Source organism: Stegodyphus dumicola, chromosome 6, assembly GCF_044657685.1.
Source record: "Stegodyphus dumicola isolate Sdum_Otavi_A_Nest chromosome 6, ASM4465768v1".
Classification (NCBI taxonomy): Eukaryota; Metazoa; Arthropoda; class Arachnida; order Araneae; family Eresidae; genus Stegodyphus; species Stegodyphus dumicola.
Genome location: NC_140773.1, coordinates 222,176,920 through 222,196,192, shown reverse-complemented (window position 1 = coordinate 222,196,192; position 19,273 = coordinate 222,176,920). Strand labels below are relative to the sequence as shown.

General features: G+C 31.0%; 2 protein-coding genes across 2 annotated transcripts in view; one reads left to right on the top strand and one right to left on the bottom strand.

The window, feature by feature from the left end:
* LOC118183894 (serine incorporator 5-like) overlaps positions 1 to 16,322 on the top strand; it is a 76,599-nt gene extending 60,277 nt beyond the window's left edge. Inside the window, exons 12-13 of the mRNA XM_035353504.2 lie at positions 6,548 to 6,689; positions 10,104 to 16,322. Of these exons, the coding sequence (XP_035209395.1) occupies positions 6,548 to 6,689; positions 10,104 to 10,311 (350 nt within the window). The 3' untranslated portion in view covers positions 10,312 to 16,322. The remainder of the gene's footprint in view (positions 1 to 6,547; positions 6,690 to 10,103) is intronic.
* Positions 16,323 to 17,240: 918 nt separating this feature from the next.
* Positions 17,241 to 19,273, bottom strand: part of LOC118183893 (uncharacterized) — a 172,457-nt gene continuing 170,424 nt past the window's right edge. Inside the window, exon 13 of the mRNA XM_085819572.1 lies at positions 17,241 to 17,572. Coding sequence (XP_085675698.1) covers positions 17,256 to 17,572 — 317 coding nt within the window. The 3' untranslated portion in view covers positions 17,241 to 17,255. The remainder of the gene's footprint in view (positions 17,573 to 19,273) is intronic.

Sequence of the window (19,273 nt, the reverse complement as noted above, 5' to 3'; positions counted from 1 at the left end):
AGATTAACAGTATCAAATTATGTTGTTAAACAGCATCTCCAGCAGTTTGATGAATTTTTTCTGAGTAAAGGTTTTCCTGTAGATATTCTTCATTTAAAATGCAGCCATTTTTGCAGGGTATGTGTAAATATGTTCTAGAATACATTCTGTATGGGTGTTTTTGCAGTTATATTATCATTCCATTAAGACATCAAGTTCTTGATCGTACAGTAGTTTGGATAATGTATCTATTAACATTAATTTCTAAGATATTTATGCTTGACTGAAAATTTTGTCATAACTGGCATTAGGGTTGGCAATTTTCTTCCACAGTGGAAAAGTCTGTATGGAAAATAGCAGTTGGAAGAAATTGATTTTTGTTATATCTGTTATTCATATATAGTGCTGTTATATTATTTATTGATATAAATATTTTCATTTCATATGTAATTTAATTAGCGATATTTGCATAACCTGGTAATATACTCTTATGCAAAATTAAGAGAATTTACAAATCATGTCTATTTTTATGAAAAATATTTAACTGAAGGTACTAATGATGTCGCCAAAGAATTATTCAAATATTCAGAGTCGAATAATCACTGCAGTACACAAGAGAGTGTGTTGAACATGGTGCTGACAACATGCACTTTAAACAGACTTTATTAGAGCACCATGCTCTTTTACAGAAGAGTTGAGATTCAGTCTGAACACTGAGTCTCGGTGTACCTATATCTGGAGAAAGCCTGGAACATGACAAAATCCCTGCCTCATCAGAGAAAAAGAGCTCATCCATATAGGGCTCAGCTGGTTGACGATTACCTGGAAAGTGAGGATATTCACTGCATGGATTGGTCAGCTTGATCTGACGTTAACTTATAGAGCATGTCTGGGATTCTCTCGCGAGGACAATTTCATATCACCATCCCCAACAAGAAACATCCTGGAGTTGAAAACTGCCTTGCTCAAGGAGTGGGATTGTCTACCACAGAAACTCCTCAACCGTCTTCTGTCCAGTGTTTCATCATTCTTTGCAACTTGTCTGGCTGAGAGAGGGGACCATACCTCATATTAGACTCACTTTCAACTGGATAACCGAATGTTGATTTTGGACAACCCTGCACTATGAGCTTTACTGATAATCATGCCTACAGAAAATAACTTTTGACTGGTAAATCTCTTTCTCTGTTATAAATATATATTTATACTAAATTTCATTAAAATCTTTCCTCTAGTTTTTCAGAAATTCGACATAATATGCAAATTCTCTTAATTTTGCTATTAAGTGCACATTTGTATCTTTTGTGTGCTTCATATGGTTTCTGCTTTCGCATCTGAGAATATAGATTTTGAAACTGAATTTCAGTTCATAGTTATAATAAAAAGTAGCAAGTAAATATATTCAGGACAAAACTCAGTTAAAAAGAAAAATATGCTATAAAACTAAATCTAAGTCATCATTAACTTAGCATAATAAAGTAGAAGTTTTTTGTTGTATAATGAAATATCGTTTCTTTTTTATTGCATCTCTTCAAATCCAAAAGACAAAATTTGCTCTACATAAAGTACAGATTAAAAAAATCTGGATTATTTTATATTAGAAAAGGCAAAGAGTAAAAAATGAGTATGGAGAGGATCATTCAATTACCGTAATTTCTGGAAGAAAGGCCGCATGAGCGCAAACGGCGCACTCAAGAAAAATGGCGAGAAAAAAATTAAAATTACACAGAAACGCCGCATCAGCGTAAACGCCGCAATAGATTAAATTGTGTGTGACATCGTCGTGGGCCGTATAGATGCAAAAACTCAACCTAAGTCCTGACATATGACATACCAGTTAAGAAAAATGCATGAAATGAAACCATAACTCAAAAATAAAAGGTAAGAAATGTGGAAAATATATTTACCTTCACGTATATTTACCCACTAAAGAAGTCCATATTTGTAATACTCAGACTATATTATAAAAAATGTTGCAACAACGAAATATTAAATTTGGACGACAAAAGGAAATTTTAAATTTTCCTTACGAATTACAGCAAACTATACATCATATGAAGCCATCAAAATTTGATTCTTCACTATCTGAATTAAAAAGATTTAGTAAATCCTGATCTAAGTCTTCCAGATCGTCGCATTCATCCTCTTGGTTTACAGTCTCTTTATCTAAGGATATAATTTCAGCTTCTTTGAACCCTGCTATTATTGACGATGTTTCTACCGATTTCCATGCACTTCCTGCCTACTTTGCAATTTCTTCATAAGATGCTCTACGCATTTTACCGCTTTTGGTTTACCTATGCAATACTTCACTCATCCAACACTCCCACCGCTTTCGGATTTCAGCTTTGAAGGATTCATTACCTGACAAATCTAACGGTTGTAAGATTTTGTCAAACCACCAGGAATTATTGCTTCGGTCATAGACAATTTTTGACATCTGGTTTTCACCGACTCAAAGAAATGAGCACGCATGGAATCCATTATCAATAACCCCTTTGGTTGGAAAAAAGATCCCATACGACACTGCCAAACTTTTTGTAGCCACTCATGCACAATTGTTTCGCACATCTAGCCGTTCTCGTTTGCACAAATAATTACACCATTAGGAAAATCTCCCTTCGGAACAGTCTTTCGTTTAAAAATGATCATCGGCGTTAGCTTGTCACCGTTTGTGGCTCAAGCTAACACATATGTAAATGATGTTCTTTCATGCCCCGTCATAAACACAGATACAGTTTTTGCACCAGTTTCACCAACAGTTTTGTTTGCAGGAGAGTCGAAAGCTAACGGCGTTTCATCCATATTTATTATCTGTGACCGAATAATTTTTTTGTCAATAATAGCTGTCACATATTTTAGAAAAGATGACTTTTTATCCTGCCAGTCCATTGGTAATTGTTGCCCGACTGTTGTTCTAGTATGCATAGAAATATTTTTTCTTTTCATAAATCTGCTATACCTCCTTTGAAATCATTTATGTTCATTCATTTTGCTATAACTTTTGTTTGTAAGCGAATTTTTACAGTCGAAATTGCCATTCCCTTTCCTCGTTGCTCCTTTATCCAGTTTGCAAGGTCGTTCTCTAGATTTGGCCACCTTACAGTACCACTTCTTTTGGCTCGTTTCTGTTGTGGCATATTTTTAAGTTCTTTTTCAGTTTTCCAACGTCGAATACATCTGTCGTCCACTTCAAACTCTCGAGCTGCTGCTCGATTTCCAATTTGTTTAGCACGTGAAATTACATTAAGCTTAAAACTAGCAGTATAGCTTCTGTGCCGTTTAGGGACATTTTCAAAAATTTTCCACTCCCTTCTTACTTAAAAACTCTTCAACAAGTACTTGTACTCAAACTGATGGGATCTGTATCTGGCAGAATGCCAAGAAAAATCCATTCATGCTGAAGGGGAAATACATCAGAGTTCGTTATTGCGAGGCAGGTGGAGTCGTGTCCGCTTTTGAAAAAAATTGCAGAAAAGGCAGGGGTGGGGAGAGGATGGGTCTTGGAAGATTCATGGACTGGCAGAGGAGAGAGACTATTCAAACTGATGAGAATGTTGATTTGAAAGGGGAAAGAATGTTATTGTTCTGAGATCTCGTTTAGGGTGAATAAGGCATGTAGGTCCGTTCAAGGCAAAGAATGTAAACAAAATAACGTTCGCAAAAAGCTACTGAGTGGTCTTTTGTGTGGGAACAGCACCAGTCTATGCACAATGACAAGGCTATCCAAACTATGTACAATGACCATCATAGGAAATATTTTATTTTTAGTGCACCTAAATGCCGCATGGGTAGAAACGCCGCACCCACTGAAAATTTAAGTTTTAAACACGTAAACGCTGCAGCGTTTCTTCCGGAAATTACGGTAATCAATATTTAACTATAGAGGGAAGTTTTTAATTAATTTTATTAACCTCGCTACCTATTTGTTCTGCAAACTTTGAATGTTGTAAAATGATTAATCCATCTTTATTGAATCTTAATTTAATCTTATTGCTAAGTCTCAAAGTGTATATACAACTTTAAAGTTGACTTTATTACCTAATTTTTAGTTCCCTTACTCCCATTTTGATGCAATTCATACCATAATGAGTTTCAAACATTTGCTTATTTGTCTCATTAGAAAATTGTAGGCTTATTATTGTTTCATAGTTACCATTGAATTTTAGAAATCATATGCATTCCTTACCACTATGCAGCAAGATTTATTAAGTTTCAAATGGCAGCAGGTTAAAGGAAGATTTGAGAAATTGTATTGTTGGTTTAAAAAAAAATCACAATAGTAATAGATCAATATTTTGTGTTGTTATTCAAATTCCTTGCTGCTTTTTGTTGTTTCAGAAAGTAATTTTACCCCTTTTTTTTCTTTGGATGTGTAAATTATGCATACATGGTTTGAAAGAATGGTTTTGTTAAACTTATATTTAAAAGTTTAAAAATGAGAAAGTTCATCATTTACGAAATGCTGTATTTATTAATAACATTCATCAGTGATTTTTGCATTATCCATAAGAAATCTTAGTATTGTGTTCTTGTAACAATCTAAGATGCACTAATAAATGAGACATCTAATAAGAACTAGGGAAACACATAATTTCAGATCTTCCCATGGCCACCTAGTCAACCAGGTTTCATGTCCATTTGTAATTTGTCATCTTGATATTACAAAATTTAAAAAAAAAAAAAAAAAAAAATATATATATATATATATATATATATTCTTTATTCATGTCTTAAATCTTTTTAAATTTTCTAGTTTTTACCATGTCTTTTTTAATTCTCATATCCCTTTTACGTGTAATTTCATTGCTATTCTGTTATTCTTAATTACACATATACATATATATTTAATTTTGATAATGGTGGTACTGAAATAAAATTAGATATGTGATGCTACATGGTACTGAAATAAAAATTAAAGATCTCTTTTTCCAAAGGAAACACCTATAGGTGATGACTGTGGAAATATATTCTTTGTAATTATTTTTATATTAACTTGCTTATCAAATTTGCTGCTTGTGACACTGAAGAATTTTGAATTTTTATCAACATTTAATTAATTAGTTTGAAATATATTAAAATGGTTTTGGTGATATAGTTAGTAAATCATTACTGTTTGGTAACCATGGACTTATCTCTACTTAAAATTCTATACTTTAAACTTGTAGAACATAAAGGAGAAGGGAAATTTTCTTTTATTTCATAACTTCCTCACCAATAATCGTACAGCATTTGTTAGCAAATTTATTATTTTAAGTTTTTTCTTTTAAATTTAAAAATAAGTACATACTGCATTTTCTCAGCTGCAATATTTCCAGTATTATGTAGGTGTTCCTTAAAATCATACTTGTTTTGGGGGGGGGGGTTAGTCCTCTTCTTTACCAGCTAATGAGCTGTTTTTCATTCTTCTCTTTAGGAATGTAACTGTTCTGTCATTCTCTCTAGAAATGTAATTGCCCTTCAAAAATGAAATCTAGAAGTCACTATGTAATTTTATATTACAATAAATAATTATATTAACTGAGCCCTTTTGTTAGTCCTTTTATAATTCTTATTTCTTGAAATTTGTTTTGAAATACCATAGGAGTAAGAGAATGAATGATGTACTGTTATGAATTTCTTTTATAAAAGTTTTTTCTAGAATTTAATATTTCTTTTTTAAAAATCGTATCTACATTTTTTTTTTAAATGATTTAGATGCATGTTTCTTATATTTACTTCAAACTAATGAGTAAGATAAATTTTTGTAACATTATTGAATATGTTTTTATATTGTAATTATTTGATGGTATTTATGCAGCAAACGTATAAATGTATTCAGTTGCGCATACTTTATTTGATAACTAGCTCATCATGCTTGATCATAAAAATTGTTTCATTTGATCAGGGAAAGTAAAAGCTTTCACTGGGAACCCTGGTAGAGTTTTATGTAAATGAAAACAACTTCCAAATATTAAGAGATAATTTTCTTCCACTGTTGTTATCTCACACATTTTTCTTTTTGTATGTTGTGTAGACCGTTTTATTTTGTTCTGATGGTTTGCAATAGTAGTTTTTCTATTAGTTTCAATATGTAAATTAAATTTTTTTTTTTGCTGGCAGGGCCCAACTATACACTATCAATTAATCTGGAGTTAATTGTATATAAATATTACATACATACATTACATTAATATTACATATATACACGTTTACATACATTAAACATGTAATATATACATGTTCAATTTGTGTGTAAAGACATATAACAGGTTAACTCTTACTTCAAACCTTGCATAAATTTTCTTCATTTTCTGAGCAAATATTTAAATCATTTTCTAATGCATATTTGTATTTCACACATTTTATTAAAAGAGATGATTTTTTGCCATAAAATGAAATTTTGTGGATATTTTATGGAATTGTCACTCATTTTACTAGGCAGGTACAAGTTCAAGAGTTGAAATAATAATTATTCTCATTGAACAGTTTTCTTCTCTTGTATAATGAATCGTGTACTTTTTAAGTTCAAATATTTAGTTTTCATGTAAAATCATGTTAACTTCTTTCAAAAATCTATTTATTATAGAATCTAGTCGTGTAGATAGCGGAAGAGGTCAAAAGGTGTTACGGAATGAAGCCGAAAGGGTTGTGTACAGTTATGCATTTTTCCATGTGATGTTTTTATTAGCTTCATTGTACATAATGATGCAGTTAACCCATTGGTTTAAGTAAGTACTTACTTAGCTTCATAATTTAATAAAATGTAATACTTAATTTGCTGGTTATTTTCATATCCCCCCCCCAAAAAAAAATTTCAAAAATTCAGTAATCTAAAAATAACTAAAATAACAAAATATACTTATTAATTTCATGAGAATTTGATAAAATTGAACTCAAGTAATAAACTTAGGGTAATTTACTTAGGGTAATTTAAAGATCATAGGAAATAGTAGAAATTGTGAATTGCCATGTAAAAATGTTCAGTAATAACTCTCTTCAGAAACCGAAATCAGTGTAAAATTAACACACACCAAAAAGAATTGGGACAGTCAATTTTTTGGTATGCCACTCAGACAGAATAGTGGTTAGGGGAGCCTGACTGCGATACCAAAGGGCCCAGGTTCGAATCTCAGAGAAGGCGTGGATGTAAAATTGTCTGTCTCTTCATAGGCAGGTACCTGCCATTGGGGGGGGGGGAATATTTTAGGACAATTTTACTATCTAACTACTTCAGACTGCTGTAGGATTATAAGGTGCAAGAAAAGTTTTAGTTGCTCTTATGCTGTGGATAATAGCGAGAGCACTCTATAGATATTAATATCTAATTCGTAGCATATGTGCAGTTTGAAGCTGTTTGGGATTGAGGGCGAAATGTTGTCTTTCTTTCTCTTGATGATAAATGAGTTGTAATGTTTTTAAAACAATTGTGTTATCTGAAATAATTTTGTGTATAATAACTGTAGGTGAAGTATTTTGTTTTAAAACTTGCTGATATTATCAGTTTCAGTACATATTTTGCCAGTATGCAATGGAAATTTGCAGAAATAAAATTATAATTCATGGTTCTTGATGTGCAAAAGCACACACATAATAATAGTCACATCATAATAATAGTTTGATTTTTACATTTTAATAATTAAAAAGCACTTTTCCATGAGAAGTTCTGTCACTGTAATAATGTATAACATAGAACACCGTTAACACTTGAATCACTGTTATTTTTTTAAAGAGTTAAAAGTTTCCTTCATCAGAGAAAAAAGAAATTTGTTAAAAACCATGGGGGAAAACTGACAAGAAATAGTTTTCTTCTACCAAAATGGAAGGAATTAATTTTTTATATTATTATATCTATTTTATTCATAAAGATTGATTTTCTGTCCAATTTAATTAGCCTGATTTGTATGTTTCAAAAATCATGTTTTGGATGATACATGTGCAGGTATTTTTGTGTATGAGGTTTGCTTTCATCTTTGGGAATTACTAGCTAGATCTTGAAACTGAAATGCAATGCTCATCAGTAACAAAACAGTATAATTATATAGCAATAATTAGGAAACAAAATTGAATCAAAAAAGAAAATTAAATTACAGAAATTAAAGAATCATCATCTTAAAAGTATCAGAATTAACTTGTTTTGTAATTTTGAAAGGATAAAATTCAAAAGAAAAGAAAATATGTACTAATCTTACTGAACTCCAATCTCAATTACATGTGCAGTTCATGAGAAATTTAAGAAAAGACACATTCTTTCCTCTTGCATAAAACTGAATTGAATATTGCAAATGGCATCAGGGAAAAATAGGATTTTAGAAATGGTGCATACTGGCAGCTGGAAAATTTTTTCCATGATGAGAAAAATCAGCTGAAGGAAATTGGCTTTTTTACTCCTTTCACATTAATATTGTTATATTTTATTCATATATAGCACTACTGTATTATTAATCAAGAATTTTCATTATGTGTCTATTAAGCCTCCTTCACAAGCCTGCAATAATCTTTTTTAGTGCTATGTATTGTATATATGCATGCACTTTTGTTTATGTTTGTATAAGAATGTGCTTTCACATCTGTAAATTTGAATGGATTTTGTAACTGAATTTCAGTTATAATTGTAATAGAAAATTAACATATTTTTTCAGAAAGAACAAAAAACAAAACTGACTCTGTGTCATCATTAAATTGTAAGGATCATTTTCTTATATGGACAACATCTTTGGAAGAAAAAAATTCAACGAATATCTAATCAAGTAATGAATAAGAATTCTACCACACTTTTCTGCGGGCTTGTTGTCTGACTTCTCTGCGGACTTCTTGTTTGGGGGAAAGGGGCAAGGATATTATTTAATTATTTACTTTGCATTTTATTCCTGAAGTAATTCATTTATTTTCAAATAAGTTAAACTCTTATTTGAAATACGCAGTGAATTTATGCCCTTTAGGTGCCACTGTTAATTTCTAGTTTTCTCCACTGTTCAGGAGAGAAAATGTTTCTTCTAGGAGAAATCCAACACTGCTTTTATGTTTGTGTTCTTGTTGAAAGCATCTGCTAAATACTTACTTACTCATCCATTACCAAACTGAAAGATCTAAATCAAGTTGCAGTAAGAATTCTGCAATTAAATTTTTGCTTTATTTATATATTTTTCTGAGATCTTCCATAGCTTTTGCATATTCTGCAGGAATAGCATTCCTTTTAACTATAAATTATATTGAAAATTTCTTTATGATTAAAATTCAGAACTACACAGGAAGGAATAGAACATTAGGTCTCCAAAGATGCTGGATAAGATATTAGATAAATTGTAAGTAGGACTTTTTCCTTAGTAACACAGGGAACTAAAGTTAATCACTAAGTTACACAATGTATTACATTTCAAACAATGGCTAGCTCAGAAAGGATTAATAAGTCATCTATCCGATGAATTAATAGCTATCTTATCATAAATGGAGCACTTCAGATCTTTTAAACTTAAGGAAAAATGTTTATTTACAGTAATGTACAAGTTAAATGAATAGGAAATATCTATCTAACTAACATCGTCCTTATCTCTCTGAAACGAAACTCCTCATTTTTTCTCTAACTGCTCTTTGATTCATGGGTTTAGTTAATGCCATTCCCAACTATATATATGTAGAAAACATATTTTGTGATTTGATAAGCCAACAATATTTTAAATTGCAAAAGGAAAACTTTAAGCTTCTGTGGATTATTACTCCTGACTATTTGGTAATTATCTAGATTATATTTAGTTAAAACTTTAAACTTTATTGATTGAAAACTTAAAAGCTTTTTAATAAGTCAATCAAAATTTAATCAAAAAGATTTTTTAAAAAGTAAGCTTGACTGGTAATGATGTTAAGAAATTTTCTTGTTATTGCAGTTTGAGTGTAATACGTGAATCAAAAAGCATTAATAAAAGATTAATTTTTTTTAAACTTTTTTTCCCAGTTAAATTCTGCCTTTGAAACTATTTTTAGATTCAGACGAAATCTCAGTTACATTTCAGATGTAATTTTTAATTAGTGCATAAATGACTAATTAAAAGTTTTAATTAATTATATATTAAATATATATAATGTATGTATAAGTTGAAATTTTGTGTAATTGTCATTCACTTTTAAATAATATTAATATTTTGCAGACCTGAAAAAGCAAACTTAATGAATTTTGAGCGAAATTGGGCTTCTGTTTGGGTGAAGATTGCATCTTCTTGGACATGTATTGCCATCTACCTACTTACTCTTTTTACACCAGAATTATGTCCGGGACGCTTGAATCGAAGCAGGTCGGGAAGGAATAAAGATTTAGAAATGGGAAGAGTCAGACATGATTCATCTTCAAGTGGATAATACATAAACATCGAATATCTATGACACAAGAGAAATTTATATATAACATTAGCATTGACTTTTTATATATATATATCAAGACATATGCCATAGAGTATTCTAAGGCAAGATCATGTTTTAAGCAAATTTTATATGATTGAACATCTGAAAGCAAGTATACATGCTGTGGTGTTAATTTCATGCAATTTTTTAATCTAAAATCATTTTGCACGAGATGCCAAGGAAAGGCTGCTTTTTTATATATGTCAGCAAGATACATATTCTAGAAACCATGTTATATGAATCAGGGTATTAGTATCATTGAGAGGATTTTAATTTGTACAGTTATTTTTATTATAAGATTTAAATCTGGAGGGAGTGGGTATCTGATACCTACCTCCACAAAAACCATTTTATAATCATTACTTTCTTTTTTCTAAACTTGGAAGACTTTCTTCAGTTTTGTTCCTGATTAATTTTCATATAATGAACTCATGGTTTGCAAGTAATCCTCTTATATTGTTAACACCATGCCAAAAGCATAAATTTGTGCTTTTTACTGTTTTCAGATATCTAATTTTTTAGGTTGTTTTTTAATGTTTTTCTCCGTGCCAAAAAATATGGATATGTATTTCTAAATGAAATTGAGAGAATTTTGTAAAAACCATAATGTAACTACTTCAAATATTTGATTTATGAACTTTTAAATTGAAATAGTAAATTCACAGATTGAGGTTTTTGGAATGGTGACGGCAATATTTTAGAATACATATGTGTGTGTGTGTGTGTGTGTGTAGAAAAATGGACCAAAGACATTTTTACTATGAAAATACAAATTTTTAAAACAGTTTATGTGCCTTGTTTATGTAAAGAAATATGTGCTTTATTCAGTTGATCTCAGTTTCATTTGACTTATATGTTTATTATACTTCCATGTAACTTGCTACTAAAACAAAATAAAAGCAATTTAATGTATAAATATATTCAGAATATTTTATATTGTATAGCTAGTTATGAATACTCAGGTCTCTTGTTCATGTGAATAAGGGAAATCAAAAGAAGTAAAATTTATGATCGGGTTTTGCTTTTGCATTCGGATTGCTGCCCTTTATTTTGGAGGAAAATTAATGTCTATCTTCATAAATAGAGTTCATTCAAAATGAACGTCAATGCATTTACCTTACTTTTATTATAAGGAGAAAACTGTGATAAATGGATTAATGGATGTTTTATATGAACCCTCCCACCAATTGCCAATTAAATTAAAATGAAACTTTGTTGCAAGTCCAGCAAAAATAATGAAATTTTTGCAAAAATTTCATTGGTATAGAAATTCTTTTTAATCCCTTCACGATGGATGTATCACATATGCATCAATATTTAATCCTCTTATGTGATGGCATGTCGCTTAATGTACCTGAATATCTCGAATACTCGCCGAGTGTGCTACTGTTACATAACCAAGGTACGCAGGAAGGAACGACAAAATACCTTATATACCAGGGGTCCCCAACCTTTTTGTCCCTAAGAGCATATCCTAGAACATCTCTTGGGTGGTGGGCATCATTTACTTTTTTATGGTGAATTTATAGTTGGATAGAGGATAGAGTTAATAACACATGCACATAAAAAAAAAGAGATTGGTCACATTTCGCTTTGTGCTGGTATCTGTGTTGGACACAATTTCTATTTCATTAAAACTGAGAAAACTTTCTTTTTAGGATCGCACACCGGCGGGCATTCCCAAAAACCACAGCTCCACTCGCAGTCTTTCCATAGGGGGAAAAAAAAATGAAGCATCCAAAACTGTCCAATGTTTATATCATGTACAGCCTCAGCTGTGTTTTGTTTACTTTATATCTCCCACTCACACATCTAAACAAATCTCCAGAATCATAAAGTACTTTACAGACATAAGGTCAACAATGTATAGGTTCAAATAAGCTAACTGATGTGGACCCAAAGCGCCATCTAGTGATTTAAAAAAAAATCTAAAAAAACATTTTTAGAAGTGCACCCGACTGTTAGATGAATGCAGCCGATAATCTCCAGTGCATCTCCTGGCTGCTAATGACATTTGAGACTGATGCATTTATGACACATCCATCTCCAAAGGGTTAAGTTCAGCAGCATGCCATCACAAAGGGGTTAATGTATGGTTATAATTATTAAATGAAATGTATTTCAAACGTTAGCACAGATCAGAACAAATTTTTAATTCAGTTAGTTAAGGGTGCCAAATATTTTAGACCTAAAGAACTAGTTTTTACTGTAAAACATGATAGTTTAACATTCATATCTCGAAGAGTGTGTGTATATATATATTTGATAATGGGAAAGTACTGATAAAGGGACTTATCAGTACTTTCCCATTAGATGATAAAATTTGTAGATGATAAAATTTGTTCTTGGGGTAAAAGACAAAAAAATCATGTTCACCAAAAAATAATGTCACCCCAACACCATAAGTTCTCTATTATGTTGGGGAGAATAAATTTAGAGACTGAGGTTGTCCTTGGTAGCAAAATTATTACATACTCTTTTCTGTTAAGGGTTTGAAATTGGTGCAATGAAATATTTTCGATTTTATTAGTTGTGTTAAATATTTCAGACCCCGTGTGACATATCCAAAGATCAGTACTATATATATAATTGATTTTATCATCTAATTTTTATATACATATATTCTCAAGGACACCATGACAGTTCTATAGAACTGTGTGGCTCTAACTTGAATGAAAAATGGGAAAATTCCTATATAAAATGGGATTCCTATACTACACTTTCGTTCTAACATGAGTGAGCATATTAAACATATTTTAAGATACTTGATATTTTTACCTTCATTGCATTATATGTGTAGCTTGAGAATTTTTAGAATTTTTTTTAAAAATTAATATCAATTTCGCATTAAAAGGCTTAAAAATCCTTAAATTCAGTGGTACTGGGGGAAATTTCTTTTTTTTTTTTTAAAGAGCATTAACAATTTAGATTTCACAGGAGAAATTTCAAAAGGCAAAAATATTTTGTAATAAAGAGGATATTCAGCTGTGCAAAGCAGTGGTGAAGATAATGATTAGTATGCATTATTTAATATTAATATATAATATGTTTGATAAAATTTCAATACTTTTAAATATACCTATTGCAACATAATACTAAAAAATCAAATTGTAATGATAATATTAACCGAAGCAAAATGGTGTAGTTCTTAGAATCTGACATTAATTTTTTAACAATTTTTCTTAGTTTCAAAATGGCATGGAATTTTGCATTAATGAAGCATTTCTCAGAATGTTAATTCCATAATTTATTAAAGGCAAAGCACATGAGGGTAATCTACTTAAAGGAGAATGTCTTTATGGACGGCTCTCTAAGTGAAATTGACTCTTGTGTTGCACGCAGAGAAAACATGGGAATATCTTGCACCTAGCCAATTTACTATAATTTAAAATTCGATTGGAATTGCCAATGTTCAATGGTCTTATGCTGGCTCACTATGGGAATAACATATGTTTTTATGATGCAATAGGTAATAATTTGATCCTATGCATATTATAAAATTATCATTACATTTTAAAAAGGAAGCTTTTGTAACTTGATGAATATAGTTGAGGAATGTATAGAAATTATCTTTTTTTAAACTATTTTATTAAATTCATTATTGAATACAAACTGCACCACTTTTTTCCATAGCCTCGTAATTCAAGAAATATTTGGAAAATTGTTATTATTTCATGAAGATTATAATTAGACAGTATCTAAGTAAATATATACATTTCATGAACCCTTTTTTATTTTTAACTAAATGATAAGAAATTTGTAATTTAATAATATTTAACATAACAAAAGTTCTTACTTGTACTCAAGTTTTTTTTTCCATCATTTTCCTCTCTCCCTTTGTTTGAATAGTGCCAAAAATGGTAAAGTTTTATAATTAACATTCTGCATAATAAAAATATATATAGCTTATTTTCCATTTTTGGGGAGAATACATATTCTGCTATACATATTTCTGTATATTATTATATAACATCTTTCATTCTCCCTTTCATATTCTTACATCGAACTTCAGTTTTTCATAAATATTTTCTATATTTAAAATAAATTGTTATGCTACATGTAACTTGAGTACTTTATTTTCTGCATTAATGTTGTAACATTCACCCATTAGTTTTATTTAATTGTGATGTTAAGTCGAGAAACAATGAAAGTGTTTCATAGCTCTATAATTTGGCATGTACTTAAATGATTAAGAGAGTGGTGACAGCTTAATGTTAAGTATTTAACATACAGTGTTTTGAAAGTCCAGGAACACTTTAAAAAATTTATTGTAGCCAACCGAGTAGTATTACAAAGTAACGAAGTACATCATTTTAGTGAATAAAGTTGTAAGTTTTTTCCAACAATTCTCATTTTATGTGAGAACGATGTGCAATCTTACAAACATTGACATGATAATCTAACTCTTGCCACACATGGCACAAAGTGTCTTCGAAGACTGTGGCTGCTACTTGTTCAATTTTCCTTTTCAATTCTGTAACATTACCTACAAGAGGGTGAACATAAACAAGGTCCTTTATATAACCCCATAAATCACAAGGGGGGATATCTGAGGTCCTAAGAGGCCATTTTAGCAGACATTGGTCTGTCCCACTATGCAAAAAAGTTATTGAATTCACAAAAGCATCGTCCAGTGCACAGCAAAACTGTGATCCTGGTCTTTAGGATATAACTTTTGAACTAACTGTAGTCTGTATGGTATAATTTTTTATGCAAAAAATGCCACACAGTGGTTTTCTTAAATCATGAATTTTGACTTAAAACGACATTTCTAACTGAAGCTCAGAAGACATGGTGAGAAGAGTTAAATTATTGTGTCGACATGTTGAAACGAATGGGTTAATGAGTGTTGTTGAAAAACCTTACAACTTTACTCTCTAAAATGATGTACTCCGTTACTTTGTAATGCTACTCGTTTGGCTACAATAAATTTTTTAAAGTGTTCCCAGACTTTTGAAACACACTGTATTTTAAATGATATTGTTATAACTGCAAAGTAAATTTTTATTTGAAATGTTCCAATTTATTTGGTAATAAACTAATTTATATCTTATATGAAAATATAATTTAAATCTTAATGCAAAATTTTAATATAAGATCTAAAAAATTAAATAAGCTCCATTTGGAAATGCTAGCAAAATGAAATATTTGATAAAGTATTTTTTTTCATTGAAAGAAAGAATAATAATTATCATTCACACCTAAAATATGCCTTATTATTTGCTCATTAGAAATGGATTATTTTTGAAATTAGTATTATTTTACTCAATAGCTATAGAAGGCATTGTGCATTGTTTCATTTATTCTCCTCTTTTTTTTAAAAAATATTTTGTGTTTGAATATAAAGTGTTTAGTAGATTGGTCTTACTTCTGCTAGCATGTTTTGGTGCTAATTTTATGATATTTAAAATGTTTTTAAAGAACTATATATATTTTAATGATTATTGCTATGTGTAAAAATCTATTATACTATTATATTCCTAATTGTCATTAGGTGTTCCGATTACTAATTTGTGGATTCCTAACTGCCATTATGTATGCAAGTTACTAATTTGTAAAAATATATTTTTTAACTTAAATTATGCAATTTATATAATATGTGTTAATGTGTTGTCTAGTTGCTATTTGTATTGTTGTAAATTATGCTTACTAGAAATGTATGGATTTGTGTTATTGAATGCCATTCCATTATGTATAATTTTTTGTATTAAATATCGAATTAACAAGTATGGAAAAAATTGCATTTATACACAGTATCTGTACATCCATTAATAATTTTTATAAACTTATTGATGTATTTGTATAAAGATATTTTTTGACTATAAAAATTGTCTTTGTCAAAGTTTATAAAAATGAGCTTTCTATAAAGAGAGATTTATAAAAAGACAGCTATAAAATGCTTTATATTTAAATTCATTTTAATGAAATTTTAATTGCAGTTTTCAATATAATAAATTTTTAATTTTAAACTTTTTGTGGCCTATTTTCACATCTTAAAAAGGTTGTTTTTTAGCAATAAAATCCGGTTACCAGTCGACAGTGCACAAAAACCAATAAAAAATAATGACATTCCAATGTAAAATTTAAAATAAGCCCTATCCCAAAAAAGGCAGTCTTGAATAGCACAGATTTCGTATAAATTTCCGTAAAACTCAGAGGACAGTCTGACATAGGTCCCTCATTTTCAAAAGGGAGGACAATAATTTTGTTGTTGTTCTGAAGAAGAAGAACCTAGTTATTAAAATTTCCACTTGGGAAGTTAAACAAACCGCTTTTAGCATTGTATTCACTGAGAATACCTGGGTATATTAAGCAAATCCGACTTGCTTCTGTAACATTTCCATACCAGCAAATTTCATAAAACATCGTATGACATTTATTTATGAAAACAATGAAATAATCAGTGAATTTCAGTAAAACTGGAAAATAAAGTTTATGGTGTGAAGATTATATTAATCTGCAAATATTTTTGAATAAATGTCATTTTAGTTCATTTCTATGCAACTGAATTTCGGTAAGCTAAAATGTTTCATTATATTTTCCAATCAAATTTTAATTCACTAAGGAGTTAAATATCTTGATCCTGAAAGTTTTAGATCTTAGTTTTAGCATATTATACATAAAGAATTATTATATATGTTTCACTATTTTACACTGTTTCTTCCATGCCACTTTATATGAATAAGTTTGGAAAAAACACATTTTCAAAACTGTTGACTAAATTTTCTGATTACAGATTGTTATTCCCTAAATTCAGTCAAATTAAAAGTTTAGCTATTTACTGTTTGTACTCTTTGATTTAATTTTTCTGAAAGGTGAGAGGAAATTTATTACTGTTGGACATTTTATCACGTTTGGCTATTGCAGTTATTAACGAATTCCGAACATCCACTTGAGATAATTTATAAAACAAATTTTTGACATACAGACTTCTGATCTCTGACTAATTTAAGCATAGTTCTGGCTCTTTTCTGAGTGTATCTTTTGACAAAAGAATTTTTGCTTAATACAAGTTTTGTTTCTCTTTTGCCTCCACTTGAATGTCCCATCAAAATATATTCCCTCTCTGTTCGAAGCTTAGGACAGCGACAAAGATCTGAAGACCAAACATACTCCCGGAACAAAATGGGAACTTTGTTCTTGTATGACTGTATTACTTCCAACTCATAACGGATACTGTTTTGCTGTTTTTCAGAAGATCGGATGACTGCTCGAAGAACTGTGAAGGGGGGAAAAACATTTACAATATTCACATAATAGCCATCAGAATTATAAAATAACACTATTAATATTTAAAAATGCTCATTAAATCAAAATACAATACACATTCATTAATTCGAACATCTAGGTTAACAAAATTTGCGAGTTGATTCGATTTTGGGTAAAATTGGATAACCAGAAGTCATACTTTACCTGAAGCATATGAAGACTTCTTTATACTAGTGGGACTTTGAGCCTAAGAAACAGGCATGAACTTGACAGATCAGCTAAATGGATAAAAGGGCACTCGGTATTTCTATTACCTCACTCCAACCTGTACACATAAGTAAAGAGGTTATCACTTCTAGTCACAGTCCCTGCTAGACGGAGCTTTTCTGAGAAACAAGATTCTGGTAGCAGTGGTTTAAACATGAGGATTCCTAGAAAAAAAGAGCCCCGCTGGAAGCGAAGTCCTGCCTAGTTACGGACGATGTTGCGGCTACGTGGGATTTTTTTCAAACCTCCCCAAAAATGTCTCAGTTGGATTTCTGTCCCAGGTAGAGTTAAACCAATCAGATGAAAGTTCTGCTTCTGAAGGATCACGTGTTCCCAGTCTGAGAGATAATCGATTACTGTTTGATGCTCAAGTCTTTGTAATATGTGAAAATGGTAACCTAGCTACATGGGTTTCCTGGAAATTGCGGGTTCTGAGAATTGTCCCTTCTGACGTCCAGTCCCGTGTAGCCAAAACATAATGTGATTAGAACTTGAGGAAAGTGATGCGTTGGGTCCAAAAATGCAATAGGGAGTTTTCAGTGAGTAAGTATAAATAAGGATCCCCTCAACATACTTCTACTATTTTTACAATGATATCTCTCTCTGTATCTGTGTGTCTATATGTGTATAACAGTTTTTTTATCCATGATAACTTTTAATGAAAGCCCATAAAATAATCTAAAACCTTTCAATTTTAATATTTAAGACTTTCATATTAATGGAAATAACATTAGATTATGGCTAAAACTGATGAATTGCAAATGGTACTTGAAGTTCTGAACAGTATATAGTCTATATATGTGTGTTTATATACGAGGGTTGGAACTTTAATAGTGGCAACACAGCTGAAAAAATGCTACGCAACAAAACCAAAGAATATCGCGTATACCACACGTAACCTACATACCTACCTTACCTCCTCTCAGCAAAAAGACTCGTCCTGCCTGCATCACGCGCATGCGAAGTGATGCGAAGAACGAATCCTTGTATTAGCTTGCGGTCTAAAGTAAGTGTTGTCAGGATGTTTTCAAAACGAGAACAACGATGTTGGATAAAAATTGAATGTGCCAGAGGTCGTACAGCACGATAGTGTCATCAATGGCTTCAAGAGGCTTGTGGGGAATCTGCATTGCCTTACAGAAGATGCCACGTAGCAAGATGGGTGAAAGCATTCAATAAAGGACGGCAAAACGTGGCAGACATGCTGTGGCCAGGTCGTCCAAGTGTCAGCGATGCAGACGTGCAAGCTGTTGCCGCACTAATGGACAGTGATCGCCGCCAAACGATTCGTCAGCTGGCCGGACAAACAGGATTAGTGCATACGACTGTGCTGCACGTTCTGAAGGAACGCCTGTCCATGAGAAAAATTGCTTCACGATGTGTTCCACATCAATTGACAGAAATGCAGAAATGGCTATGATACGATGCTGCCAGAACCCACCTG